Raw genomic sequence first — 27,220 nt, forward strand, 5'->3', positions numbered from 1 at the left:
CCATTCACCAAATTGACAGATGTCAGTACTAGTAAATAGAACAATTTTCCCATCCATTATTGGCTATAGATGCTCTTGCAATCAAGAATCATAGAATGGTTACAGCACGGAAGAAGGCCATTTGGCCTGTCGAGCCTGTGCCGGCTCTCCAAGAGCAGCTCAGCTAGTCACACTCCCCTGCCCTTTCCCTGTAGCCCTGCAATTTTTTTTCATTCAGGTACTTCTCCAATTCCCTTTTGAAAGCCATGATTGAGTGTTCCTCCACCACCCTTACAGGCAGTGCATTCCAGATCCTAACTTGTCACCTTCTGGTTCTTTTGCCAATCACCTTAAATCTGTCCCCTCTGGTTCTCGACCCCTCTGCCGATGGGAACAGTTTCTCTGTCTACTCTGTCCAGACCCCACATGATTTTGGACACCTATCCAATCTTCTCTGCTCTAAGGAGAACAACCCCAGCTTTTCCAGTCTATCCACGTAACTGAAGTCCCTCATCCCTGGAATCCTTTTTCGTAAATCTTTTCTGCGTCCTCTCTAAGGCTTTCACATCTTTCCTAAACTGCGCTGCCCAGAATTGGACAATACTCCAGTTGAGACCGAACCAGTGATTTATACAGGTTTATCCAGATTTCCACGCTTTTGTACTCTCTACCTCTATTCATGAAGCCCAGGATTCCAAAAGCTTTTTTAACTGCTTTCTTAACCTGCCCTGTCACCTTCAGCTATTTGTGCACATATACCCCTAGGTCTCTGTTCATGCACCCCCTTTAGGATTGTACCCTTTAGTTTAGAGTTCCTCTCTTCATTCTTTCTACCAAAATGTATTGCCTCACAATTTTCTGCATTAAATTTCATCTGCCCATTCTGCCAGTCTGTCTGTCCTCTTGAAGTCTATCACTATCTTCCTCACTGTCCACTATACTTCCAAGTTTGTCATCTGCAAATTTTGAAATTGTGCCCTGTACACCCACATCCAAGTCATTAATATACATCAAGAAAAGCATTGGTCCTAGAACTGACCCCTGGGGAACATCACTGTATACTTTGCTCCAGCCTGAAAAACAACCTTTCACCACTGCTCTGTTTCCTGTCGCTTAGCCAATTTCGTATCCATGCAGCCACTGTCCCTTTTATTCCATGGGCTTCAACTTGGCTGGCAAGCCTGTTACGTGACACTGTCAAACACCTTTTGGAAATCCATGTACACCACGTCGACCGCATTGCCCTCATCAACCCTCTGTTATCTCATCAAAAAACTTGATCAAGTTGGTTAAACACAATTTGCCTTTAACAAATCTCTGCTGGCTTTCCTTAATTCACATTTGCCCAAACATAGAAGATGGGAGCAGGAGTAGGCCATTTGGCCCCTTGAGCCTGCTCTGCCATTCAATGAGATCATGGCTGATCATCCAAATTCAGTACCCTGTCCCTGCCTTCTCTCCATATCCCTTGATCCCTTTAGCCTTAAGAAATATATCTAACTCCTTGAATATATTTAATGAATTGGCCTCTACTGCCTTCTGTGGTAGAGAATTCCACAGGTTCACCACTCTTTGGGTGAAGAAATTCCTCCATCTGTCCTAAATGGCTTACCCCTTATCCTTAGACTGTGACCCCTGGTTCTGGACTCCCCGGCCATCGGGAACATCCTGCATCTAGTCTGTCTAGTCCTGTTAGAATTTTATAGGTTTCAATGAGATTGCCTCTCATTCTTCTAAACTCCAGCGAGTATAAGCCCAATTAACCCAATCTCTCCTCGTACGTCATTCCTGCCATCCCAGGTATCAGCCTGGTGAATCTTCGCTGAATTCCCTCCATGGCAAGAACATCCTTCCTCAGATAAGGTGACCAAAACTGCACACAATACTCAAGGTGTGGTCTCATCAAGGCCCTGTGCAACTGCAGCAAGACATCCTTGTTCCTGTACTCGAACCCTCTCGCTACAAAAGCCAACACACCATTTGCCGCCTTAACCGCCTGCTGCACCTGCATGCTTACCTTCAGCGACTGGTGCACAAGGACACCCAGGTCTCGTTGCACTTCCCCTTCTCCCAATCTATTGCCATTCAGATAATCTGCCTTCCTGTTTTTGACACCAAAGTGGATAACCTCACATTTTATCTGTGTTCTATTGCATCTGCAATGCTTTTGCCCAATCACCCAACCTGTCCAAATCATCCTGGAGTTTCGCGGCATCCTCCTCGCAGCACACACGCTCACCCATCTTTGTGTCGTCTGAAAACTTGGAGATATTACATTTAGTTCCCTCATCTAGATCATTAATATATATTGTGAATAGCTGGGGTCCTAGGACCGATCCCTGCGGTACCCCACTAGTCACTGCCTGCCACTCAGGAAAAAGACCCGTTTATTCCAGCTCTTTGCTTTCTGTCTGCCAACCAGTTCTCTATCCAAGTCAATACCTTGCCCCCAATCCCATGTGCCTTAACTTTACACGCTAATCTCTTATGCAGGACCTTATCGAAAGCCTTCTGAAAGTCCAAATACACCACATCCACTGGCTCTCCCTTATCTGTTTTACCAGTTACATCATCAAAATTCCAGTAGATTAGTCAAGCACAATTTATCTTTTGTAAATCCATGTTGACTTTGTCCGATCCTGTCACTGCTTTCCAAGTGCTCTGCTATTGTATCTTTTATAATGGACTCTAGCATTTTCCCCATTACCGATATCAGGCTTACCGATCTATAATTCCCTGTTTTTTCTCACCCCACTATTTAAAAAAAGGTGGTAAACATTAGCTACCCTCCAGTCCATGGGAACTGTTCCAGAGTCTATAGAATTTTGGAAGATGACCAGCAATGCATCTACTATTTCTAGGGCCACTTCCTTAAGTACCCTAGGATGTAGATTATCAGGCCCTGGGGATTTATCGGCCTTCAATGCAGTCAATTTCCCTAACGCCATTTCCCTACAAATACTGATTTCTTTCAGTTCCTCCCTCATTAGACCCTATGTTCCCTGACATCTCTGGGAAGTTATTTGAGTCTTCCTTTGTGAAGACAGAACCAAAGTATGTATTTAATTGGTCTGCCATTTCTTTGTTCCCCGTTATAAATTCCCCTGATTCTGACTGCAAGGGACTTGTGCTTGACTTCACCAATCTTTTTCTCTTCACACATATCTATAAAAGCTTTTACAGTTTTTGTTTCCTGCAAGCTTACACTCGTACTCTTTTCCCCCCTCTTAATTAACCCCTTTGTCCTCCTTTGTTGAATCCTAAACTGCTAGCAATCCTCAAGTTTACTGCTTTTTCTGGCCAATTTATGTCCCCTCCTTGGATCTTGTGCTATCCCTAATTTCCCTTGTTAACCACAGTTGAGTCACCTTTTTTGTTTTATTTTTATGCCAAACGGGTGAACAAATTCTGTAGTTCATCCATGCGGTCTTTGAATGTTTGCCATTGCCTATCGATCGTCAACCCTTTGAGTGACATTCCCCAATCAATCCTACCTAACTCGCGCCTCATACCATCGTAGTTTCCTTTATTTAAATCCAGGACCTTAGTCTGAGTCAACTACTTCACTCTCCATCTTAATGAAGAATTCGATCATATGATCGCTCCGACCCAAGGCGCCTCGCACAACAAGATTGCTAATTAATCCTTTCTCATTACATAATACCCAGTCTAAGATGGCCTGATCTCCAGTTGGTTCCTCGACATATTGGTCCAGGAAACCATCCTGTATACACTCCAGGAATTCCTCCTCCGCAGTATTGTTACTAATTTGGTTAGCCCAATCTATATGTAGATTAAAGTCACCCATGATAACTGCTGTGCCCTTATTGCACACTTCTCTAATTTCCCTTTTAATGCCATTCCCAACCTCCACCTTACTGTTTGGGGGTCTATATACCACTCCCACTAATGTTTTCTGCCCCTTGGTATTTCTCAGTTCTACCCATACAGATTCCACATCATCAGAGCTAATACCCTTCCTTATAATTGTGTTAGTCCCCTCTTTAACCAGCAATGCTACCCCACCTCCTTTTTCCTTTTTGCTTATCTTTCCTGAATATTGAATACCCCTGGATGTTAAGTTCCCAGCCTTGGTCACCCTGGAGCCAGGTTTCCGTAATCCCAATCAAATCATATTCGTTTAGCTCTATTTGCGCAGCTAATTCATCCACCTTATTACGAATGCTCCTCGCATTAAGACGCAAAGCCTTCAGGCTTGGTTTTTTTTTTTTTTTAACGGTCTTAGACCTTTTAGAATGATTATTTACTGTGGACTTGTTTGATTTAAACCCTTGATTTCTCTGACTGCCACCTTTTTTGTTTTTCTCCTTCCTGTCTTTTGCTTCTATCCTTGTTTCCCTTTCCTCTGTCTCCCTGCTCTGGTTCCCAACCACCTGCCATTTTAGTTTAAACCCTCCTCCAGAGCACTAGCAAAACACTCCCCCCATGGACATCGGTCCCTGTCCTGCCCAGGGGCAAACTGTCCGGTTTGTACTGGTCCCACCTCCTCTCCCTCCCCCCCCCCCCCCCCCCCCCCCCCCCCAGAACCGGTTCCAATGTCCTAGGAATTTGAATCCCTCCCCCTTGCACCATTCCTCTAGCCACGTATTCATCTGAAATATCCTTGTATTTCTACTCTGATTAGCACGTGGCACTGGTAGCAATCCTGAGATTACTACCTTTTGAGGTCCTATTTTTTAATTTACCTCCTAACTCCCTATATTCAGCTTTTAGGACCTCATTCTGTTTTTTACCTATATCGTTGGGACCTATATGCACCACAACAACTGGCTGTTCACCCTCTCCTTCCAAAATGTTCTACAGCCACTCTGAGACATCCTTGACCCTTGCACCAGGAAGGCAACACACCATCCTGGAGTCTCGTTTGCGGCCGCAGAAACGCCTATCTATTCCCCTTACAATAGAATCCCCTATTACTATAGCTCTACCCCTCTTTTTCCTCCCATCCCGTGCAGCAGAACCACCCCTGGTGCCAGGAAGTTGGCGGCGGCTGCTGCTGCCTTCCCCTGATAAGCCATCCCCCTCAACAATATCCAAAGTGGTATATCTGTTCAAGAGGGGGTTAACCACAGGAGACTCCTGCACTACCTGCCTGCGCCTACTACTCTGCCTGGTGGTCACCCATTCCCTTTCTGCCTGTGCAACCTTTACCTGCGGTGTGACCAACTGATTAAACATGCTATCCACGACGTCCTCGGCATTGCGAATGCTCCAGTATGTATCCATTTGCAGCTCCAGCGCTGCAATGCAGTCTGCCAGTAGCTGCAGCTGGATACACTTCCTGCACACATGGTCATCAGGGACACTTCTGCCCTCACCCCTGCCCCTCCCTCCCGGAACCACGATAGGGTTCCCCTTGTCCTCACCTTTCACCCCACCAGCCTCCACATTCAACAGATCATCCTCTGCCATTTCCGCCACCTCCAACGTGATCCCATCACCAAACGCATCTTCCCCTCTTTCAGCATTCTGTAGGGACCGCTCCCTCCGAGACACCCTAGTCCACTCCTCTCTCAACCCCCAGCACCTCTTCACCTTCGCCCGGCACCTTCCCGTGCAAGCGCAGGAGCTGCAGCACCTGCCCTTGTACCCCCTTCCCACTGTCCAGGGCCCCAAACACCCCTTCCAGGTGAAACAGCAATTTACTTGTACTTCTTGCAATCTAGTATACTGTGTTCGCTGCTCACGATGTGGTCTCCTCTACATTGGGGAGACCAAACGCAGATTGGGTGACCGCTTTGCGGAACACCTCCGTTCAGTCCGTAAAGGTGACCCCGAGCTTCCGGTCGCCTGTTATTTCAATTCACCGCTCCATTCCCACTCTGACCTCACCGTCCTCGGCCTCTTGCATTGTTCCACGGAAGCTCAGTGTAAGCTCGAGGAACAGCACCTCATCTTCCGATTAGGCACTTTACAATCTTCTGGACTCTATATCGAGTTCAACAATTTCAGATCATAACCTCGGCCCCTATTATATTTTTATATATTTTTTTATCCACACCTTTGGTTTGTGTCTTTTCCTTTTTCTCTCTCCCACATGGCAGCTGTCTCCCATTCATTCTGCCAGCGCATTTCACACTTCATCTAGAGCCATCTTTTTCTCTTTACCTGTCCTATTACTGTCTCGTCTTGAATATCTCTTAATATCTCCACCTCCCAGACCTTCCCTTTTTGTTTGTTCATCCCCTCCCCCCATTTCCCAGCCCCCAAACTGGCCTTTTAATCTGTTTCATTTCCTGCCGCCTTCTCGGTTCAGAAGGGTTTCGACCTGAAACGTTAACTCTGTTTCTCTCTCCACGGATGTTGCCTGGCCTGCTGAGTTTTTCCAGCGTTTTCTGTTTCGGATTTCCAGCATCCGCAGTATTTTGATATCGTATTGACTCAATTTTGTTCTTGATTATTGTTTCTAAAAGCTTCCCACTACAGAGTTAAAACTGACCAGCATATAGTTGCTGGGTTTATCTCTATATACCCTTTTTTTGAACAAGGGTGTAACATTTGCAATTCTCCAGTCCTCTGGCACCACCCCTGTTTCTATGGAGGATTGGAAGATTATGGCCAGTACCTCTGCGATTTCTTCCTTCACTTCCCTCAGCGTCCTAGGATGCATCCCATCTGGTCCCGGTGACTTATATAATTGAGGCTGCTCCGGGATGACTTCTATACTGTTTGATTCTCACAGTATGTTGATAAAATAGCAATGTCCATGTTCCTGCCAGCTTGCACAACTGTTCCTTTTTATGCTCAGGTGAAAGGTGGGGCCTGCTGCTGACTTTCCCCAGCCTAGTTGTAATAATCCATTTTTTATGGTGATAAATTGAACATTTTGGTTCCTCTTAGCCACTATAAATGCTGTAAGCAAAACCTGACTTCAAGATCCACCACCTTGGTAGTTTCCAAAAGTTAGAAGGGCCAAACTTCATAGAATGATACAGCACAGGAGGAGGTCATTGTTCCTGTGCCGACTCTTCGGTAGAGCTTTCCAACTACAGGAAACTGTGATATCCGGCACCGACGGGACCGAGCTGGTGCCGATCTATCAAAACTACCGGACATACAAAGTTAATGTTGAAGCATACGGAGGTTTTCATCTCCGTATCTGACAACAAACACTGTTGCTTAGCAACAGCTTGTAAACAGTCGGCCCGTACCTTGGAAGCGTCTCTAGCTTAGCAACAGCTTCAGAGAGACTTTCCAGAGCCCGACCGTTGAAAACAAAGTCACGAGAAGAAAAAAAAAACCTAACGAAACAGCTCCCGATTTCTGCCGGTAGATCGAGGTTTCCGGACATACAACCTCTGGATAAACCAAAGTTTCCTGTAGTTCTACTCCTCCACTCTTTCTCCATATCCCCGCAAATGTTTTCCCTTCAAGTATTTATCCAATTCCCTTTTGAAAGTTGCTTGAATCTGCTTCCACCGCCCTTTCAGGCCATGCATTCTAGAACACAACAGCTCACTGGTATTTATGGGGGAAAAAAGTTTCCTCCCATCACTTCTTCTGGTTCTTTTACCAGTCACCTTAAATCTCTGTCCTCTTAAATATGTGTCCTCTGGTTACTGACCTTTGTAATAATTTTCCAAAACTCACTGGACTCAGCAAAGGTCCCGGCAGATTGGAAAACTGCTAACGTAACACCCTTATTTAAAAAGGGTAGTAGGCAGAAGGCTGGAAACTATAGACCAGTTAGCCTAACATCTGTGGTTGGTAAAATGTTAGAGTCCATTATTAAGGAGACAGTAACGGGACATTTGGATAAACATAATTTAATAGGGCAAACTCAGCATGGTTTCATGAAGGGGAAGTCATGTTTGACAAATTTGCTTGAGTTTTTTGAGGAAGTAACATACAGGGTGGATAAAGGGGAACCAGTGGACGTAGTGTATTTAGACTTCCAAAAGGCATTTGACAAGGTGCCACACAAAAGATTATTGCTCAAGATAAAAAATCACGGGATTGGGGGTAATATTCTGGCGTGGGTGGAGGATTGGCTCTCTAACAGAAAGCAGAGAGTTGGGATAAATGGTTCGTTCTCAGATTGGCAACCAGTAACTAGTGGTGTTCCGCAGGGGTCAGTGCTGGGTCCCCAACTCTTTACAATCTATATTAACGATTTGGAGGAGGGGACCGAGTGTAACATATCAAAGTTTGCAGATGATACAAAGATGGGACGGAAAGTAGTGAGTGAGGAGGACATAAAAAACCTGCAAAGGGACATAGACAGGCTAAGTAAGTGGGCAGAGATTTGGCAGATGGAATACAATACTGGAAAGTGTGAGGTTATGCACTTTGGCAGGAAAAATCATAGAGCAAGTTATTATCTTAATGGCAAGAAACTGGAAAGTACTGTAGTACAAAGGGATCTGGGGGTCCTGGTGCACGAAACTCAAAAAGTTAGTATGCAGGTGCAGCAAGTGATTAAGAAGGCCAATGGAATGTTGGCTTTTATTGCTAGGGGGTTGGAATATAAAAACGGAGGTATTGCTGCAGTTGTACAAGGTATTGGTGAGGCCGCACCTGGAATACTGCATACAGTTTTGGTGTCCATACTTAAGAAAAGACATACTTGCTCTCGAGTCAGTACAAAGAAGGTTCACTCGGTTAATCCCGGGGATGAGGGGGTGGTCATATGAGGAGAGGTTGAGTAGATTGGGACTCTACTCATTGGAGTTCAGAAGAATGAGAGGCGATCTTATTGAAACATATAAGATTGTGAAGGGGCTTGATCGGGTGGATGCGGTGAGGATGTTCCCAATGATGGGTGAAACTAGAACTAGGGGGCATAATCTTAAAATAAGGGGCTGCTCATTCAAAACTGAGATGAGGAGAAACTTCTTCACTCAGAGGGTGGTAGGTTTGTGGAATTTGCTGCCCCAGAAAGCTGTGGAAGCTACATCATTAAATAAATTTAAAACAGAAATAGATAGTTTCCTAGAAATAAAGGGTTACGGGGAGCGGGCAGGAAATTGGACATGAGTCTAGGTTCGGAATGGTCATGGCCCTGTGGGTAGTGGAGCAGGCCCAGGGGCCGTGTAGCCTTGTTCTGCTCCTACTGTGTTCTAATTCTGTTAGATTTCAGGAGATGGTTTTATTCCTGTTCCTGGCTGGGGTGGAGATCGCCTTTACAGAAGGTAAGTACTGTAGAAAATATAGGGACAGAGTGATCTCCTGGAAGAATTTCGATCGCCTAGATGGGTCGGAGAGGAATTTCCCAGATTTTTTTCTCCCAAATTGGCCATTGGGTCTTTATCTGGTTTTTCGCCTCTCCCGGGAGATCACATGGGTTCGGGTGGATGCAGAGTGATAGAAGATTTGAGGTTAGGATCAGATCAGCCATGATCTTATTGAATGGTGGAGCAGGCTCGAGGGGCCGATTGGCCTACTCCTGCTCCTATTTCTTATGTTCTTATGTTCTTTCTACATCAAATCGTTAATTTTAAACACCTATCAATTAGATCTCCTCTTAACCTTCTCTGCTCTAAGGAATACAACTCCAGTTTCTCCACATAACTGGAGTTCCTCATCTGTGGTACCATTCTAATAAATGTCTTCTGCACCCTCTAAGGCCTTGACATCCTTCCTAAAGTGTGGTGCCCAGAATTGAACACACTACCCCAGCTGAGGCCTAACCAGTGTTTGTTTTATAAAGAATTAGCATAACTTCCTTGCTTTTGTACCCTGTCTCTCTCAATAAAGCCAAGGGTCCCATATTCTTTAACAGCCTTGTCCTGCCACCTTCAAAGATTTGTGTACATGCACCCCCAGGTCTCTTCCTGAACCCCCTTTAATATTGTATCATTTAGTTTATATTGCTTCTCATTCTCCCTACCAGAATGTATCACTTAACACTTCTCTGCATTAAATTTCATCTGCCATGTGTCTGTCTATGATTTCCTGAAGTCTGTTACTGTCGTCCTCATTTGTTTACTACTTTTGAGTTTTGCATCATCTGCAAATATTGAAATTATGCCCTGTGTACCCAAGTCCAGGTTATTGATATATATCAAAGAACAGCGGATCTGGGGGCACCACTGTATACTTCCTCCAGTCTCTCAAACTACTGTTCACTACTCTCTGCTTTCTGTCCCTTGGCCAATTCTGTATCCACACTGCCACTGCCCCTTTAATCACAGGGGCTTCAATTTTGCTAACTTGTCCCATCACTGTTTTCCTGCCACAATAAGTGACAATAGAAAATCAAAGTTAATCGTAGCTAAAAGATGTGGTCTCGACCAGCCAGTTTGGTCCATACCCAACTGCGCCCCCCCCCCCCCCCCCCCACATAAGTAATACAGCACTTGTATGCACTATTGCTTAGTAATTTTTGTCAAGTGAATTAGATATAATTTGCAGTGTAGAACTGTGATAAACAAAGTGCCAGCTGTAATACTAAGTTTGATCTATCTTTTTTTCTCCCCTTCTGAAAGTGTTGCTTGGGCATCAGTTGCCTCTTCAAAATTACTATTATTTATATTTAAATCTCTAGTGAGTGAGTGTAACTGGTTGATCGCTGATGTGCACTTCCATTTCCACTAGGGTTGCTAAATAGTGATCAGGACCAGGAAGCCTAGTGGATTTTCTCCTCCCTAACCCAGTGGCTGAGGGGAATTGTAGTGTTCCGAATTGTAACGTCGTTACAGCTGCTGTCACTGAGATCATCTAACTTGGCACAGACCATGGATTACAGAGAATTTACAGCACGGAAACGGGCCATTCGGCCCAACAGGCCTTTGCCGGTGTATACGCTGCACACGAGCCTCCTCCCACCTTACTTCATCTCATCCTATCACCATAATCCCTCTATTCCTTTCTTTCTCTCGTACTTACCTAGCTTCTCCTTAAATGCATCTATGCTATTCTCCTCAACCGCTCCGTGTGGTAGTGAGTTCTGTTTGTTTGCAAGTCTGACAGAAATTTGGGTGAAGCTCAAGTGTTACGTGTATTGATGTAAAAAGATGACTGAGCGCTTGGTTTGAGTATAAAACAAGGCTTTAATCAACGGTTTCAAAACCATGAGACTTCTAGTTACAATCACTAGTACCTGGTTACAGAAACATCCTGAGCAAGCTGGGCCCATGCCCGAGTATTTATACTCCTTGGACGGCGCCACCAGCTGGCCGCCCAGTGTTACTTCGAGTCATAAAATTCATGATATGTAAAACATAGGAAATGTGTTCCAGACATTAGAGCCTGTTCTGCAAGACTTGGCTACTCATTAGATAAACTTGTGGGACCATCAGGGGAACCTGCATATGAATTCTTTAACTTAGTTTATATTTTAACCTAAAATGGAATTTTGTAGTATTGTTTGTGCATTACCAGGATAAAAATCTAGAGTATAGAATAGATTCATAGCATCATGAATCGCAGAAGGAGTCCATTTAGCCCACCATGCCTGTGTTGGCTCTTTGAAAGAGCTCTCCAATTAGTCCTACTCCCCTGCTCTTTTCCCCATAGCCCTGCAAATTTTTCCTTTTTAAGTATATAAGTAATGAAAGTACAGTATTTTGAGGGTTTTTTTATTCTAATGCGTTCAGAATTTTTTTCTGCACTCGGTCAATCTACTATATAGTAATCAGCTTGCATTTACTGAAACTGTCCTTGTGATTCACTTGCATCAATCCAGGAGTGTTTTTTTTGGAATACAAGGCGTTGTACACGCATTGTTCTAGATTACTAGTTGTGTAGGTAGCTAAATTTGGTCATTTTGTACGAACTGAAGAGGGAAGGAACAAAACCTTTTTTGTAAGAAAATAGTTTCTAGTTAAACTGACGTGGATTTAGATTTGTATGTGAACCCAAAACCAATTCTATGTACATCTATAGTTCACCCAGTCATTAAAGCCTATCTGGATTGTTTAAACTGTTAAAATATCAACTTTTTTTGTTTCAGTTGTTACAGGAGCAACTGATGGAATTGGAAAGGCTTATGTGAAGGAGGTATGTTGGAAAACAAGTCACTTTCAATTGAATATTCTTTCCCTCCTTTCTTTACACCGTTTTGGATGAACAAAGTTTTCACCTTAATCAGCATAAAACTTGATGGCTAAAAAGTTGTTAGCTCTGTCCAAGACACTCGCTTGGAAAGAATGTGCCATTCTATAATCTAGATATTCTGCTATCAAACCCACAACTCTTGTATTTCTGTTCAAACAAAGTGTTTCATATAAAGTACCAGAAAATAGACTGAAGCAAAGTTATATATTTTAAGTTTTTTTTAATATTGTTTTTAAAGTGGTACCTCTAATTTACTTTTATTATCCTTGATTCTTGAATTTTTTTCTACACACTAGCTCGCCAAGCATGGCATGAGCATTGTCCTTATCAGCAGATCCCAAGACAAACTGGATCAAGTAGCCAAGGAAATAAGTAAGTCAATACCTATTTTATTCAAAGGCTTTCATTCTGTTGTGATTTTTTTCTTCCTTTTCCCTTACAGTAATGTTCAATAGGTGGCAGCAATTCCGATATCTTGCCCAACTGGCCATTTTTTCTGAGCCTAGACTGAGTCAGTTAGCTGTTAATGTGGGGATATCGCAGTCGAGCCCATTTCTATTGCCACCTAACTTCTGCACCTGCACTTGTAGCAGAGGTGTTGTGGAATAAGTTGTCAGGCCCCTATTTATCAGATGAATTAAAATCAAATCCTATTATTCCTACCAATCAGGAAAAAACAGATGTTTCTGTTGATGTATAAAATGTAGCTGTATTTGGGGAGGGATTGAGAGGTGGCATGTGTGGAAGGATAGGGTGAACTTGTGGCTGTGTTTGGGGCAAGGAGGAGGAGGGATGCACTGACTGCATTGCTTTAAAAATAAGATTTGAGGTGCGTTTGTGAGAGCAGCCTCAAAGTGGAATTGTGGGGCTTGGCCAAAAATTAAAGTATTCCTGCTGTAGAGGTTAATGTATTGATTTGCAATTGAAATAATGGTTATTAATGACTTTCATTGAAATAGTTCTATTTGAAAATCTTAAGCATTGAAGAATCACTAATCGTGTGTTTCACAACCAACAGTCTGTGAAGTAAATATTTATATTTTTATTAGTGGGACTTAACTCCTGGTGCTCCACCATGGGTAACATTTTTGCATTCAGGTGGGCTGAGCATGTTATGTGTTCTATTCTACCCCCACCCCGGGGGGGTGGGGGGGGGGGGGGGGTGGGAATTCAGATCGACTCCACTTCCCAGACAATACATGGGCCAGTGACGGACAAGCAACGGCTGAATTTTGCTCCAGCTGAGTTGGTAACTGGAAATATCAAATGTCAGTGTTTAAAAAGAAACGCTCATCTACTTTAAAGAGGTAAGTGTGTTGTGGGGGAGTGTAAAGTACTTTTCCTCCTCCAAACTGTTTTTAAAATTTATTTTGTAGGAGGTTGTATTCTTGAATTGAAGCCTTTTGATCAAAATTCAAGATGGAGAAATGATCTTGTGTTTACAGATAGTCCTAGCTTGGTCAGAGACTGAAATAGCAGGTCTCCATAGGAAGGAGATGAAAGTAACTAACTTACAAGGTCTGAGCTATTAATGCATATAATGTATCCCCATCCTCTCCCCTCCCCCCCCCCCCCCCCCCAAACAAATAAAACCCATTGGTGGCAGAGTACCTTTTTATATTGGTTCAGCCAATTTGAACAAGTCCAATTCAGCCTACTCCCAATCAGCAGCAAAGTGGGTTGTCAACTGTGCTATCAAACGGCACTTACTTGCTAATAACCTGCTCGCCAATGCTCCATTTGAGTTCTGCCAGAGCCACTTGGCTCGCATTAGACCGCATTATAGCTTTGGTCCAAACATGGATACGTGCCAAATTCCAGAAGTGAGGTGCGAATGACTGCCCTTGACTTCAAGGCAGCATTGGACGAGTGTGGCATCAAGGAGCACTATTAAAACTGAAGTCAATGGGGATTGGTGGAAACTCCAGTGACTGGCATCATACCTGGCACAAAGATGGTTGAGATTGTTGAAGGCCAATCATCTCCACCCTAGGACACCATTGCAGGTGTTCCTTGGCAGTGTCTTAGGCCCAACTACTTTCAGCTGCTTCATCAATGATCGTCCCTCCATCATAAGGTCAGAAGTGGGGCTGTTTGCTGAAGATTGCAGTGTTCAGTTCCATTAATAATTCCTCAGACAACGAGGCAGTCCATGTTTGCATGCAGCAGGATGTGGACCGCATCCAGGTTTGGGCTGATGAGTAGCAATTTACATTTGTGCCACAAGTGTCAGGCAATGGTCATCTCCAAAAAGAGAGCGCATAGCCACCGCCCCATGACATTCAATGGCATTGCCATCAGAGTCTCTTACCATCAAGATCCTGTGGAGTCACCATTGACCAGAAACTGAACTGGACTAGCCGTGTAAATGTTGTGGCTACCAGAGCAGTTCCAGAGGCTGAGTATTCTGTAGCAAGTGGCTCACCTAGTGACTCCCCAAAGCCTCTGCCACCTACAGGACACAAGTTAGGTGTTTGATGGAATAATCTCCACTTGCCTGACATGGTACAGCTCCAACAACATTCAAGAAGCTTGACACTCACCAAGACAAAGTGGTCTGCTTGATCGGCAACCCATCCAACAATGTAAACATCCACTCCCTCCACCATTGACTTACAGTGGCTGCAGTGTGTGCTATCTACAGGATTCACTACAGCAACTCAAGTTTCTTTGGCAGCATCTCCCAAACCCAAGACCTCGACCACTGAGCAGGACAATGGCAACAGGTGCATGAGAACACAATCATCACTGAGTTCCTCTCCAAGTCACACCATTCTGACTTGGGCATATATCACTGTTTCTTCATTGTTGCTGGGCCAAAATCCTGGAACTCTGTGGGAGTACCTTCACTACATGGACTGTAGTTGTTCAAGAAGGTCCATCACACCTTAAAGGCAGACAGGGATTGGCAATAAATGCCAGCAATGCCCACATCCCGAGTGATTTATTTATAAAAAAAAGCCTCTGACACAATTTGAATTTGTTTTGATTGAATGGAAGTCTTCTGTTTATGCTGGCCCATTTCAGCCACATCCTATTAGACGGGTTAAAAGCACAAAATTGCCATTAAGCCAAATTATAGGTAGTGGCACTTAAGCTATAAAGATTGGTATGGGATAAATTTACACTGGTGCCGAGCAGGGTTATTGCAAATTGTTGGAGTAGAAGAAAAGGTGCTTCATTTAAATGTGACTGTCCTATACAGAGTAAGTACTGATTGTATCTTGCCCAGTAGTGAATGTATCTGAGTGCAAAAAATAAATACCAAGAAGAAAGGGGAAAGAATTGTTACCAAGAATTTTTACACTGAAATTTAATCTGACAAACTGAAAGAAAGCTACATGGTTTGTGTATATATAAGCTGAACAAGTATTTCATTGAGAGTTGGCTGACACTAAAATACATAATCCTGTTTGGCCTGGATTGAACTAATACCTTGTGAATGGCCTATTTAAACATTGTGTCGTGATCTGACTCACTCTAGCTTTAAGCCTGCTCTAGTATTTCAACTAAGAGTTCTTATGCTTGTGTTAATGAGTTATTTTCACTCCATTGAAAAGATAAGCCATTCTAACTGTTCCTAGTGCTCTGCACATTATGTATGTGCTGCTCTTCAAGGTCTGCAGTATAATTTTTGTCATGTTGCAAGCTAAAATATCTGCAAAAAAGTGCTATATATTTCAAAAGATTAAAGTGGTTTTTGTATGACTTTTCATTGTGTCCCATGTTCATTTTGTTTCCCAAACCTTTTATACTTGCAAAACTTTTTCAAACTTTCAACAGTTGATGATCAAGCTGATGACCATATACTGGAATGTATGTTTGGATTTTTTTAAACCCTTGTAAGCTTTTTGTTTTCACAATCACCACAAGAGTACTGAATCTAAATATTTTGAAGAAATTAGGAAGGGAAAGTTTTTATCTGCAAAAAATATGAAGTGTGAAATATGAAAAGAACTGTCCAGCTGCTGCTTGTAGTGTGAAGAGGAGCATGAGGGATGACTTGGAGCAGTTTGTGGTCTGACTTGCCTTTTTTTGTTTGCCTTAGCCATTAAAAATCAATCTCTTAATTTATTGAGCTGATTGGATCCAAAGTTGAGGTGAAAAGTCACTTTTGATGTAACTTTTAAAAAAAAAAAAAAAGAAGCTATTTTGGGGACTTGGGTATTTATATATTCGGCCTGTTTTGCCAGAAAGTGTAGTTTGTCTTGGAATCTCAGTATTCCAATCAGTACCCAAGTACAGGAAACTTTTTTTTATCCGGGACCGGTGTGGTGCCGGTTTATCAAAGTCCGGATTACAGAGAGGTATAGTAAAAGGTACGAGTGCCCCATACACAGCAACAAATCCAGGTTTCCCTGTTGCTTAGCAACAGGTGCAGGAACCCTGGTTATACAGCCACAGATCCAGGAACGGCCACTAATATGAAGTAAAACTTACCTCCACCTATTCCTGAATTTTGCCGGTCGAGATTTCTGGTTATTTGGGTGCTGGTAAATCGAGAGTTTCCTGGTACCTCTAGTTTTCTCTCTCTGAACATACGCAATGCAGAATCACTTATTTTAGACTGGATGTTGATGAAATGTCAATTGAAAATGGTATATCAGCTAAAAGGTAGAAAGTATAGCCTCAAGAAAAATGTTCAAACAATTGTATCCTTGACTATTGGTTCTTTGAAAATTACTTTTCCTCTAAAACTGTGAGTCATTATGTACAGAAAGCTTAACAAAGCTTCAGTATGAAGTTGCATGAGCGATCCACCTTGCAGCCATGGACAAAATTTACTCGTTCCTTGTTTTAGATTGGAGATACAAGGTAGTAGTGGACCTAAAATGCAACTTTCCATTGCTGAAGTAAAATTCTTAAATTTTGCACTCAATATTTTCCAATCCAGCATATCTTTCAATTTTTTAAAGGTGATTTTGCTCTCGGATCAATTTGTAATCAGTGGAAATAGTTTATTTGTTGTGTATACTGCTCATAGCAGCTACCCTGTTCACCTTGCAGTGTAAGTGCATGTATGTGGGCAGCACGGTGGCATAGTGGTTAGCACTGTTGCCTCACAGCGCCAGGGACCCGGGTTCGAATCCGGCCTCGGGTGACTGTCTGTGTGGAGTTTGCACATTCTCCCCGTGTTTGCGTGGGGTTTCCTCCGGGTGCTCCGGTTTCCTCCCACAGTCCAAAGATGTGCGGGTTAGGTTGATTGGCTATGATAAATTGACCCTTAGTGTTAGGGGGATTAAATACGTGGGGTTACGGGGATAGGGTGGGATATGTGTTGGTGTAGGGGTTACAGGGATCGGGTGGGATATGTGTCGGTGCAGGCTCGATGGGCCGAAATGGCCTCTATCTGCACTGTGGGGTTTCTGTGATGTGTGTACATACAGATTCAGTTTTGCAGCCCTGTGCTCGTGTGAAGCCCGTGGGACAAATGGACAAGGAGTACTTGACCAGTTCATGTGGCATCAATACCATGCCTGAATTAATGTATTGGGGCCCAATGCTAACTAAAGGTTCAGGTGAAATAAAGTCCTGAATTGCACAAACAGCAAAACAGATGAGACTATAATTCCTATTCACTTCAAAAAGCTGTTAGGATTTCCTGCATCAATATCCAACTATGGCTGGGTGTGAATAATAGGAACATAGTACTGTAATTGCTGAAGGAACAAAGACCCAGGTCCATCTAGTTTGCCTTGTACTGTGCTGGTAGTTGCATGATACAACAATAATGGAGTTGTTGACTAATGATGGCTATCAATTGATGTACAACTGACCCAGATATGAGGTGAGGAAAACTCCCAAGTGGTAGAAAGCTTTGGGAACCATAGGTCCAAAATTACCTGTTCATCCTAAGCATGCTACATTGGCTGTATGTCAAGTCTCAAATTACTCGTACTGTATCCCAAAATATTACTTTCTGAAAGGAATCTATCTAATTTGCATTTGACGGAATCAATACTACCACCTCCACCATTTGGACCTATGGTTTAATAGATTTACCACTTACTCACTGATCTGCGGATTAACTTTGAATTTACCCCCTTCAAGTGCAGGCTGCGTTCACTGGTCTACTGTTCTTAAACAAGGTGAAATGGGTTGTAGTGGTCTACATTATCTAGTCTTTTTATTAAAATCCTAGAACAGCAATTCTATCGCCTCGACTGTTTTTCCAGTTTACATAATTGTTCATAATCCAATCGCCATCCTTTCAATCATACTGGTTGCCCTTATCTGTAACTTTACAATAGCTGCAATATCCTTTTTGTTCTGAGGCCACCAGAACTGTGCGCACTATTATAAGTGTGCTCACACCAATGATTTATAAAATGCCGGGATTAACTCACTATTTCGGCTCAATATTGACCTCCTTTACTAAATCCCAACATCTGATCTGGTTTACTCAGTCACTGAGCAATGTTGTGATGGCTTCAATTTATTGTCAATCAGGACCTTGGATCTTCCTCAGTTTCCATACACATTATTTACTTTCCACTTAACTAATGGTCCCTTCCCAGATTGTTGGTTCAGAGTTTCTCTCCATTGAATTTCATTTGCCACCTGGTTGCCCAATGCTTAAGTATATTCAAATCCTCCTGTAACTTTGCAATCTGCCACCTTCATTTGTATCATCTGCAAATTTAACCACTGTGCTGTGACATCTAGTTCCAGATCATTTATCAAGAAGATACTAAGCAAAAGTGGTCCCAAAACAGACCTCCCCTTCATGAACCTATATTGACTTTTTACGATGGTGAAATTTTCCACTGCACAGGTTCTGTGAAGTTTGCATTGTATTGTATCATCAAACATGAGTAGTAACAAATTACAATGTTCTCTGATTCCCAGTTATTTACTTGGAATTCAAGACTTATCAGATTTGACATGTCTGCTTCAGTTTCTGTTTCGTAAGGATATTTATGCCACCAACAATTGCACAGATACATTGAAAAAAAATTAAGCATTTACTACTTTAAATATCTAGTACAGAATATGTTGGCATTACTAATTTTTCCAAATAAGCCCTTAAACAAGGTCATAAAATTAAAAAATAAGGAAGAGATGTTAATATTCAAAGACGACGCAAAACTTAGAAGTGTAGTAAACAGTGAGGAAGATAGTAATAGACTTCAAGAAGAAATGCAGACTGGTGGAATGGGCGGACACATGGCAGATGAAATTCCATGCAGACAACTGAGATGATGCATTTTGGTAGGAAGAATGATGAGTGATCATATACACTAAATGGTACAATTTTAAAGGGGATGGAAGAACGGAGACCTGGGGATGCTTGTGTACAAATCATTGAAGGTGGCAGGACAAGTTAACAAAGCAGTAATGAAAGCATTTGGGATCCTGGGCTTTATAAGTGAGTACAAAAGCCAGGAAGTTATGTTAAATCTATATAAAACACTAGTTTGGGCCCAGCTGGAGTATTGTGTCCAATTCTGAGCACCATACTTTAGGAAGGACATGAAGGCTTTGTAGAAGGTACAGAAGAGATTTATTGGAATGGTTCCAGGGATGAGGTAATACAATTATGTTGATAGACTAGAGAAGCAGGGGCGGTTCTCCTTGTAGCAGAGAATGCTAAGAGGAGTTTTGATAGAGATGTTTTAAAATCATGAAGGATTTATTAGATAAATAAAGAGAAACTGTTTCCAATGGCTGAAGGGTCGACCAACGAGCGGGCACAGATTTAAGGTGATTGCCGAAAGAAAGCAACATTTTTTTACGCAACAAGTGATTGGGAACTGGAATGCACTAACTATAACCAATGAATTATTTATTTTGAAGTGCAATCACTATTGTCATGTAGGCAAACATGGCAGTCAATTTGCACACCATCCCAAGAGCAGCAAATGAGCTGGACGCCCAGTTTTTCTGTTTGTGGGGATGATTGAGGTAGTAATGTTGGCCGGGACAGGAGAATGCTCTTCTTTGAATAGTGCCATGGGATCTTTCACATCTGCCTAAGTGGGCAGATTCAGCTTAACATCCTCTCCGATGAGCAATACCTCCAGCACTGCAGCAGTCCCTCAATACGCCACTAGTGTCGGCTTAAATTGTGTGAAAGAGGAAATGTCTTGCATTTATATAGTACCTTTCACAATCTCAGGACATCCAGAAGTGCTTTACAGCCAAGGAAATGATTCTAAAGTATAGTCACCATTGTAATAGTATTTACAGCACAGAATGCGTGCCTCCTCTCTCCCTTTTTCATCCAACCTCATCAACATATCCTGTTCCTTTTTCATGTTTATCTACCTTCCCCTTAAATTCACCTATGCAAGTTGCTGCAACTACTCCTTTTGGTAGCGAGTTCCACCTTCTAACCACTCTCTGGGTAAATAAGTTTCTTCTGAATTCTCTATTGGATTTATTAGTGACTATCTCTTCTATTTATGGTCCCTAGTTCTGGTCTCTCAGAAATATTATCTACGTCTATTCTAGCATACCCTTTCATAAACTTAGACCTCTACCAGGTCACCCCTCGGCTGTCTTTTCTAGAGAAAAGAGCACTAGCCTGTTCAATTTTTCCTGCTGGGTATAACCTCTCAGTTCTGGTATCATTCTACTAAATCTCTTTTGCACCTTCTCCAGTGCCTCCATATCATTTCTATACTATGGAGATCAGAACTGTACACAGTACTCCATGTTCTGTACAAGTTTAACATAACTTCTCTGCTCTTCAATTCTATCCCTTCAGGAATGAACCCTAGTGCTTTTTTATGGCCTTATTAACCTGTCACTACTTTGTGATTTTGTGTACCTGTACCCCAGATTCCTCTACCCAATTTAAACACCACTTTTCCAATGAGTGTGTGGCCTCCTTATTCTTCCTACCAACATGTACCACTTCACACTTATCTAAATTGAAGTTAATTTGCCAATTACATGCCCATTCTGCAAGTCTTTCTGTATTTTGTCTCAGTCCTCCTGTATTAACTACAGCCTTCAATTTGGTGTCTGCAAATTTTGAAATTGTACTTCTGTTTACTGAGTTCAAATTGTTTATGTAAATGGTGAACAACAGTGGTCCCAGCACTGATTCTTGTGGCACACTACTTCCCACCTCTTGCCAGTCTGAGTAACTACCTTTAACTGTTTCCTGTTTTGTAGCCAGCTTGCTATGCATTCTGCTACTTGTCCATTGATTCCACCTTCGTCATGAGTCTACTATGCAGTAACTTTATCGAAGGCCTTTTGGAAATCCAAGATGGGCAAATGCAGGCAGCTGATTTGTGTACAGCAGGATCCTACAAACACCAATGAGCGAAATGACCATTTAAACTGTGTTCATAGTATTTGATGGATGAATGCTGGCCAGGATACTGGGAGTACTTCTCTGCTGAACAGTGCTGTGGGATCTCGTGTCCACCTGAGAGCAGATGGGACCTCGGTTTAACATCTCATCTGAAAGACTGCTCCTCCAACAGAGCAGCACTCCCTCAACACTGCACTAGAGTGTAAGCCAAGATTATGTGCTCAAGTCCTGGAGCCAGGCTTCAACTCTCGGCCTTCAACTAGTTTGAACCCGCCCTCGTATCCCACTCCGTTTAATTTCAGGCTGAATTCCAGATTTGCATTTCTATAGAAGATCATTTCTCCGGCATCTCCTTTCCAGACTGAAGCTCCAGTTTCTCCAGTCTTGCTAAGAGTTCAGACTCGGACTTTTTTTACACTATATGGATAAGCCTCATGGCTCGGCTCTGCTCTGCGCTACCTGTGCACTTGAATGTCTCCATTGTTTCTTGACGGCCAGAACGGAACACTAGACTCTGTACAGTCTAACCAGAGTACCATACAGTTTGATCACTGTCTCCTCTGCCTTGAATTACATAGCTACAGTGTTAAAGTACCACATTCTGTTGGCTTTTTTGACTCTTGCTCTGCATTGGCTGGCCCTGATGAGTGTGCCTAAGACTTGTAGGTCACTTTCAACGACATCTTAAGCAATTTCAATGCCATTCATGAGTACACGTTGCCCGTTTTCCTTCATGTATATATGGCACTTCAGAATAGTCTGCAGTAAACTTCATCTGCCATTGTTCTGCCCACACAATACTTTTGTCCAACTCGTCCTGTAATTTCTGAGCTGCTTCCTTCAATTTCATTGCCCATCCTAGCTTTGTATGCCCATCCTAGCTTGGTATCCATTGCAAATTTAACTAATTTGCATTGAATTTCTGAATCCGTCATTGATGTAAAATGACCAACGCTGATTATCCTCTCTATACTTCCCCAATCTCCAACATCATTTCTGTAACAGGTGTCTGTTGTTTTCTGCCCTTCAGCTATTTTTTAATCCTTTCCCAAGATCTAGCCTGGATCTGAATACGAAGTCTCAAACGGCCATGGTGGGATTTTGAACTTGTTCTCTGGATTATTAGTCCAGTAACATAACTACTGCACTACCATATCCCCGTATTTGAAACAGTAATTTAACCTAATTGTAGAGAACACTTGGGTGTTTTTTTTGTGGGGAGGGGGCTCATTTTTGACCTAACCCACCTGGCGGAAAAATGACTGGATCGACTGCTCATTTTACACCCCTCCTGATATTGCCTTCCATTGAAATCGCATTCAAAAGGGAATTGGGTATATACTTAAAGGGAAAAAAAATGCTGTGCTATGGGGACGGGGTGGGTGAGTAGAGCTAATTGGATAGCTCTTAAAAGAGCTGGCACAGGCATGATGGACCAAATGGCCTTCTGTGCTGTAAGATTCTGGTTAATGGCAGTAATCAAGATAGAAGCAGCTGTACTAGTGCAACTGGAGATAGTGTGCACCACAAAGAAGTGGTGTTGGTTCATTTTGGCAACGCAAATGCGTCTGTGCTGGCCACATTTTTTGCCTGCAACAGGCTGAGCAGATCAATTAGTCATTCCTGCCTCATCCAGGCCTAGCAAGTGGTTTCTCTGCTACTGTAGATAAGCAATGGCAAACATTTAAAGAACTAATTCCTAATTCTCAACAAATATACGTTTCCTTGAGCCATGGCTAACTATAGAAGTTAAGGATAGTGTTAGATTAAAAGAAGTTTGCAATGTTGTCAAAGATTGGTAAACCAGAGGGTTTTAAAAATCAGCAAAGGGTGACCAAGAATTGTTGAAAAGGGAGAAAATAGAATCTAAGTAAATTAGCAAGAAATATAAAAACAGATTGCAAGAGCTTTTACAAGTATGTAAAAAGGAAGCGATTAGTGAAAGTAAACGTGGCTCCCTTTTTAGAGGCGCAGACAGGAGAAATTGTAATGAAGAATAAAGAAATGGCAGACGTTAAACAATGCCTGTCTTCAGAGGACACAATATACCGGAAAGGGACACCAAGGGCCTAATGAGTGAGGCACTTGAGTAATATTGGTAAAGAAAAAGTTCTGGAAAAATATAATGACTAAGTTGACAAATCCCCTGGACCTGATGGCCTGCACCCTAGGGTTTTAAGAGGTGGCTGCAGAGATAGTTGTTCTGCCTTATTACTCTCGGACACGAGACTGCAGGGGAACGGTACAACAGGTGTTTACTCAACGTGGCTCACTCTGGAACTGAACAGATTAGTACTCAGTGCTATATACAGGTGTGGTTACTGCCGGTACTGCAGTAGACATGAGCTGTAAAAAGTAGTTCCCCCCCCCCCTCTTTAAAGGTATATACATTACAATTCCTCCCCTTTTAGATTAACCAACACCATCATGTTTGCGGATGATACCGCGGTAGTAGGCCAGATCACCAACAACGATGAGTCAGCCTACAGGGCGGAGGTCCAGCATCTCGTGAAGTGGTGCGCCGATAACAACTTGGCCCTTAACATCAAGAAAACCAAAGAAATCATTGTGGACTTCAGGAAGTCTAAAGGCGGAAGTCACACCCCCATCCACATCCATGGGGCTGTGGTGGAAAGGGTGGACAGCTTTAAGTTCCTCGGAGTCCACATCACGGAAGACCTCTCCTGGTCCCTCAATACCTCCTCTCTGGTGAAGAAGGACCAGCAGCGCCTATATTTCCTAAGGAGGCTGAAGGGATGTAACCTGTCACCTCTGATCCTCTCTAACTTTTACTGCTGCACAATAGAGAGCATCCTGACGAACTGTATCACAGTATGGTATGGCAGCTGTAGCTACTATGACCGGAAAGCCCTGCAGCGGGTAGTCAAAACTGCCCAACGCATTACCGGCTACCGACCATAGAGCACACATACCAGAAACGCTGTTTACGGAGGTCACGGTCCATCATCAAAGACCCTACCCACCCCAGCCACAGTCTGTTCGCCCTCCTGCCATCTGGGAGACGCTACAGATGCATTCGCACCCGTACGACCAGATTTAGGAACAGCTTCTTTCCCAGGGCTGTCATCCTACTGAACTCCACAAATAAACTCTAAAGCCTGCACATCTGCCAATGCACTTTATTATGGTTATGTTTATGTTAATGTATTACAAGCCAAATGAATGTTGAATGTTTAAATGTCTTAATCTAAATGTACACACTCGGGAGCCGCAAGCCTACATTTCGTTGTACTGCACTTGTGCACTAACAATGACACTAAAGTTGATTATTATTTATTATTATTATAACACACTTAACAATTAAATATCAAACTAATTACAATTAACACTTTTAACATACAACGTTAGTTGAAAATAGTCCATTTATATATTCAGTCTTTGGGGAGGCTTCCTGATCCTTTCTGGATAGCGCCTTTCCTGAGTGTCTTGCTCTTGGTGCGGAGGCGATTCTGGCACCCTGTCGTCGGTTGGGTCATCAGCTTCCGATGTTACTGTTTCTGGGGTAGATGCGACCTGTACGTCTGGTTCCTCACCAGGTACGTATGGGCGAGACATGGGTTTGACTTGTTCCTGTGACTAGGATCTGGTCAGCATAGCGTCTCACTATGTTCTGCCCAACGTCCACTGTGTACATTAGTGGGCCCTGCCGTGTGCATATCGTTCCTGGCTGCCATTTTTCTGTTCTGTAGTCGCGGGCCAAGACTGGTTGCCCTACATTGAAGCTCCTTGTTGGCTTCTCATGGATGTGCTGGAATTGCTTACTCTCAACATCTCTTCGTACGTTTGGTCTGAGCAAATCCAGGCAAGATCTTAACCTTCGGTTAAAGAACATCATGGCCAGGGCCTGGTTGGTGACTGCGTGTTGCATTCCGGTAGGCGAACAGGAAATTGTCCACCTTATGCTGCAGCGGAATGTTGTCATTGTACATAGCCTTTATTGCCTTCTTAAAGATTTGTACGAACCTCTCAGCCAATCCATTTGTGGCTGGATGATACGGGGCGGATGTGTAATGCCTTACCCCATTCTTCTTCAGAAACCTCCGGAACTTTTCGGACACAAACTGTGGTCCGTTATCAGAGCAAATCTGTTCTGGCAAGCCATTCCTGGCAAAAATGGTCCGTGGTGGTGGAGGACATTTTGATGACCTCAGGCCATTTCGAGTGCGCATCCACGGCTATTAAAAACATTGAGTCCATGAATGGACCAGCAAAATCAATATGCACCCGTTGCCATGCAGATGAGGGCCACTCCCATGGGTGTAGAGGGGCCTGTGGTGGTGCATTTTGAACTTTATGGCATCCTGAGCAGCTCTTGGTCAGGTCCTCGATTTGTTTATCGATTCCCGGCCACCACACAAGCCCTGGCAAGGCTTTTCATTTTTACCCCTCCCAGATGACCCTCATGAAGCTCATTGAGCACTCTATTCCTTAACTTGGGTGGAATTACCACTCGGGATCCACACATCAAGGTCCCCCGGCACACTGACAGCTGTTCTCGCCTTGTCGCGAATGCTGGCAACAGTGAGTCGCCATGTGCTGGCCATCCCTTCACTGTCAAATCATATACCCGAGACAGTGTTGGGTCATTTCGGGTCTCCTGTTCCATAAGAGCGTTGGTTACCGGTAGGTATTCAACTATAGTCGAATGAAATATTTCGACAGGATCCACTGCTGGTGCTTCCTCCGCAGTAGGCAGTGGCAGGCGTGATAGCCCATCAGCATTTCCATGCTGTTTCGTGCCCTTATATTCAATCTCATAGTGGTGCGCCCCTAGAAAGAGTGACCATCTTTGTAGTCGTTGCGCAGTCATCACCGGAACGCCCTTCTTCGGATTAAAAATGGAGACAAGAGGCTGGTGATCAGTCAGCAAGGTGAATTTCTGCCCGTGCAGATAGTGATTGAACTTTTTCACTCCCCACACTAGGCTGAGGACCTCCCTGTCAATCTGGGCGTAGTTACACTCGGCTGAGGTTAGTGATCGTGGCGCAAAGGCTATTGGCCTCTGAGCCGTCCGAGAATTTGTGCAACCGCACCGCTCAAATGCCGTAGGGTGACACATCACACGCCAACCGAATTGGTAGTGCTGGGTTGAAATGGGCCAATACCTCTTTCGATGTGATTAGTGTTTTGCTCTTCTGGAAAGCTCGTTTACATTCGTCACTCCACTTCCATGGCACCCCAGTTTGCAGTAGGGTGTTCAGTGGGTGTAGTATTGTAGACAAATTTGGCAAGAACTTATGGTAGTAGTTTACCAGCCCGAGGAACGACCTCAGTTGTGACACATTTTCCGGTGCTGGAGCCTTGACTACTGCCTCAATCTTTTCTGGGGACTTATGTAACCCCTCTTTATCGATAACGTGGCCACAATACGAGATCTGTTTTCTAAAAAAACTCGCATTTGGGGCGGTTAGCTCGGAGCCCATATTCCTTCAATCTAGTGAGCACCTGCTCCAGGATGGTGAGGTGATCACTGTCATTTTTGCCCGTGACCAGGAAAGCGTCCAAATAACACTGGGTCCCTGGGATCCCTTGCAGGACTTGTTCCATTGCCCTTTGCCAAATAGCCGGAGCTGATGCTACCCCGAATACCAGCCGGTTGTATTGGTAGAGACCTTTATGGGTGTTAATTGTGAGGTATTTTTTTGATGCTTCTTCTACCTCCATTTGCAGATACGCCTGGGCCAGATCAATCTTAGTGAAGCGTTTCCCTCCAGATAGCGAGGCGAAAATATCTTCAATCCGCGGAAGTGGATATTGTACGGTGTGAAGGACCGGGTTCACTGTTGCCTTAAAGTCCCCACAGATGCGAACCTTCCTTGGTTCCCCAGGCGTGCTGCTCAACGACACTTTTTCACCACAGGGACGATGGGTGTAGCCCACTCGCCCCAGTCTACCTTGGACAGTACTCCTGCACGTTCCAAACTCTTGAGCTGT

General features: G+C 43.5%; 1 protein-coding gene across 2 annotated transcripts in view; it reads left to right on the forward strand.

Moving 5' to 3' along the window:
• LOC147107063 (very-long-chain 3-oxoacyl-CoA reductase-B-like) overlaps positions 1–27,220 on the forward strand; it is a 195,716-nt gene that overhangs the window by 44,692 nt on the left and 123,804 nt on the right. For both annotated transcript variants that reach the window (XM_086008090.1, XM_086008089.1), the window contains exons 2-3: positions 11,894–11,940; positions 12,294–12,369. In XM_086008090.1, the coding sequence (XP_085864216.1) occupies positions 11,894–11,940; positions 12,294–12,369 (123 nt within the window). The remainder of the gene's footprint in view (positions 1–11,893; positions 11,941–12,293; positions 12,370–27,220) is intronic.

The sequence above is a fragment of the Somniosus microcephalus genome, chromosome 15 (genome assembly GCF_052327205.1).
Source record: "Somniosus microcephalus isolate GS21.2 chromosome 15, FLI_Smic_1.0, whole genome shotgun sequence".
NCBI classification, from domain to species: Eukaryota; Metazoa; Chordata; class Chondrichthyes; order Squaliformes; family Somniosidae; genus Somniosus; species Somniosus microcephalus.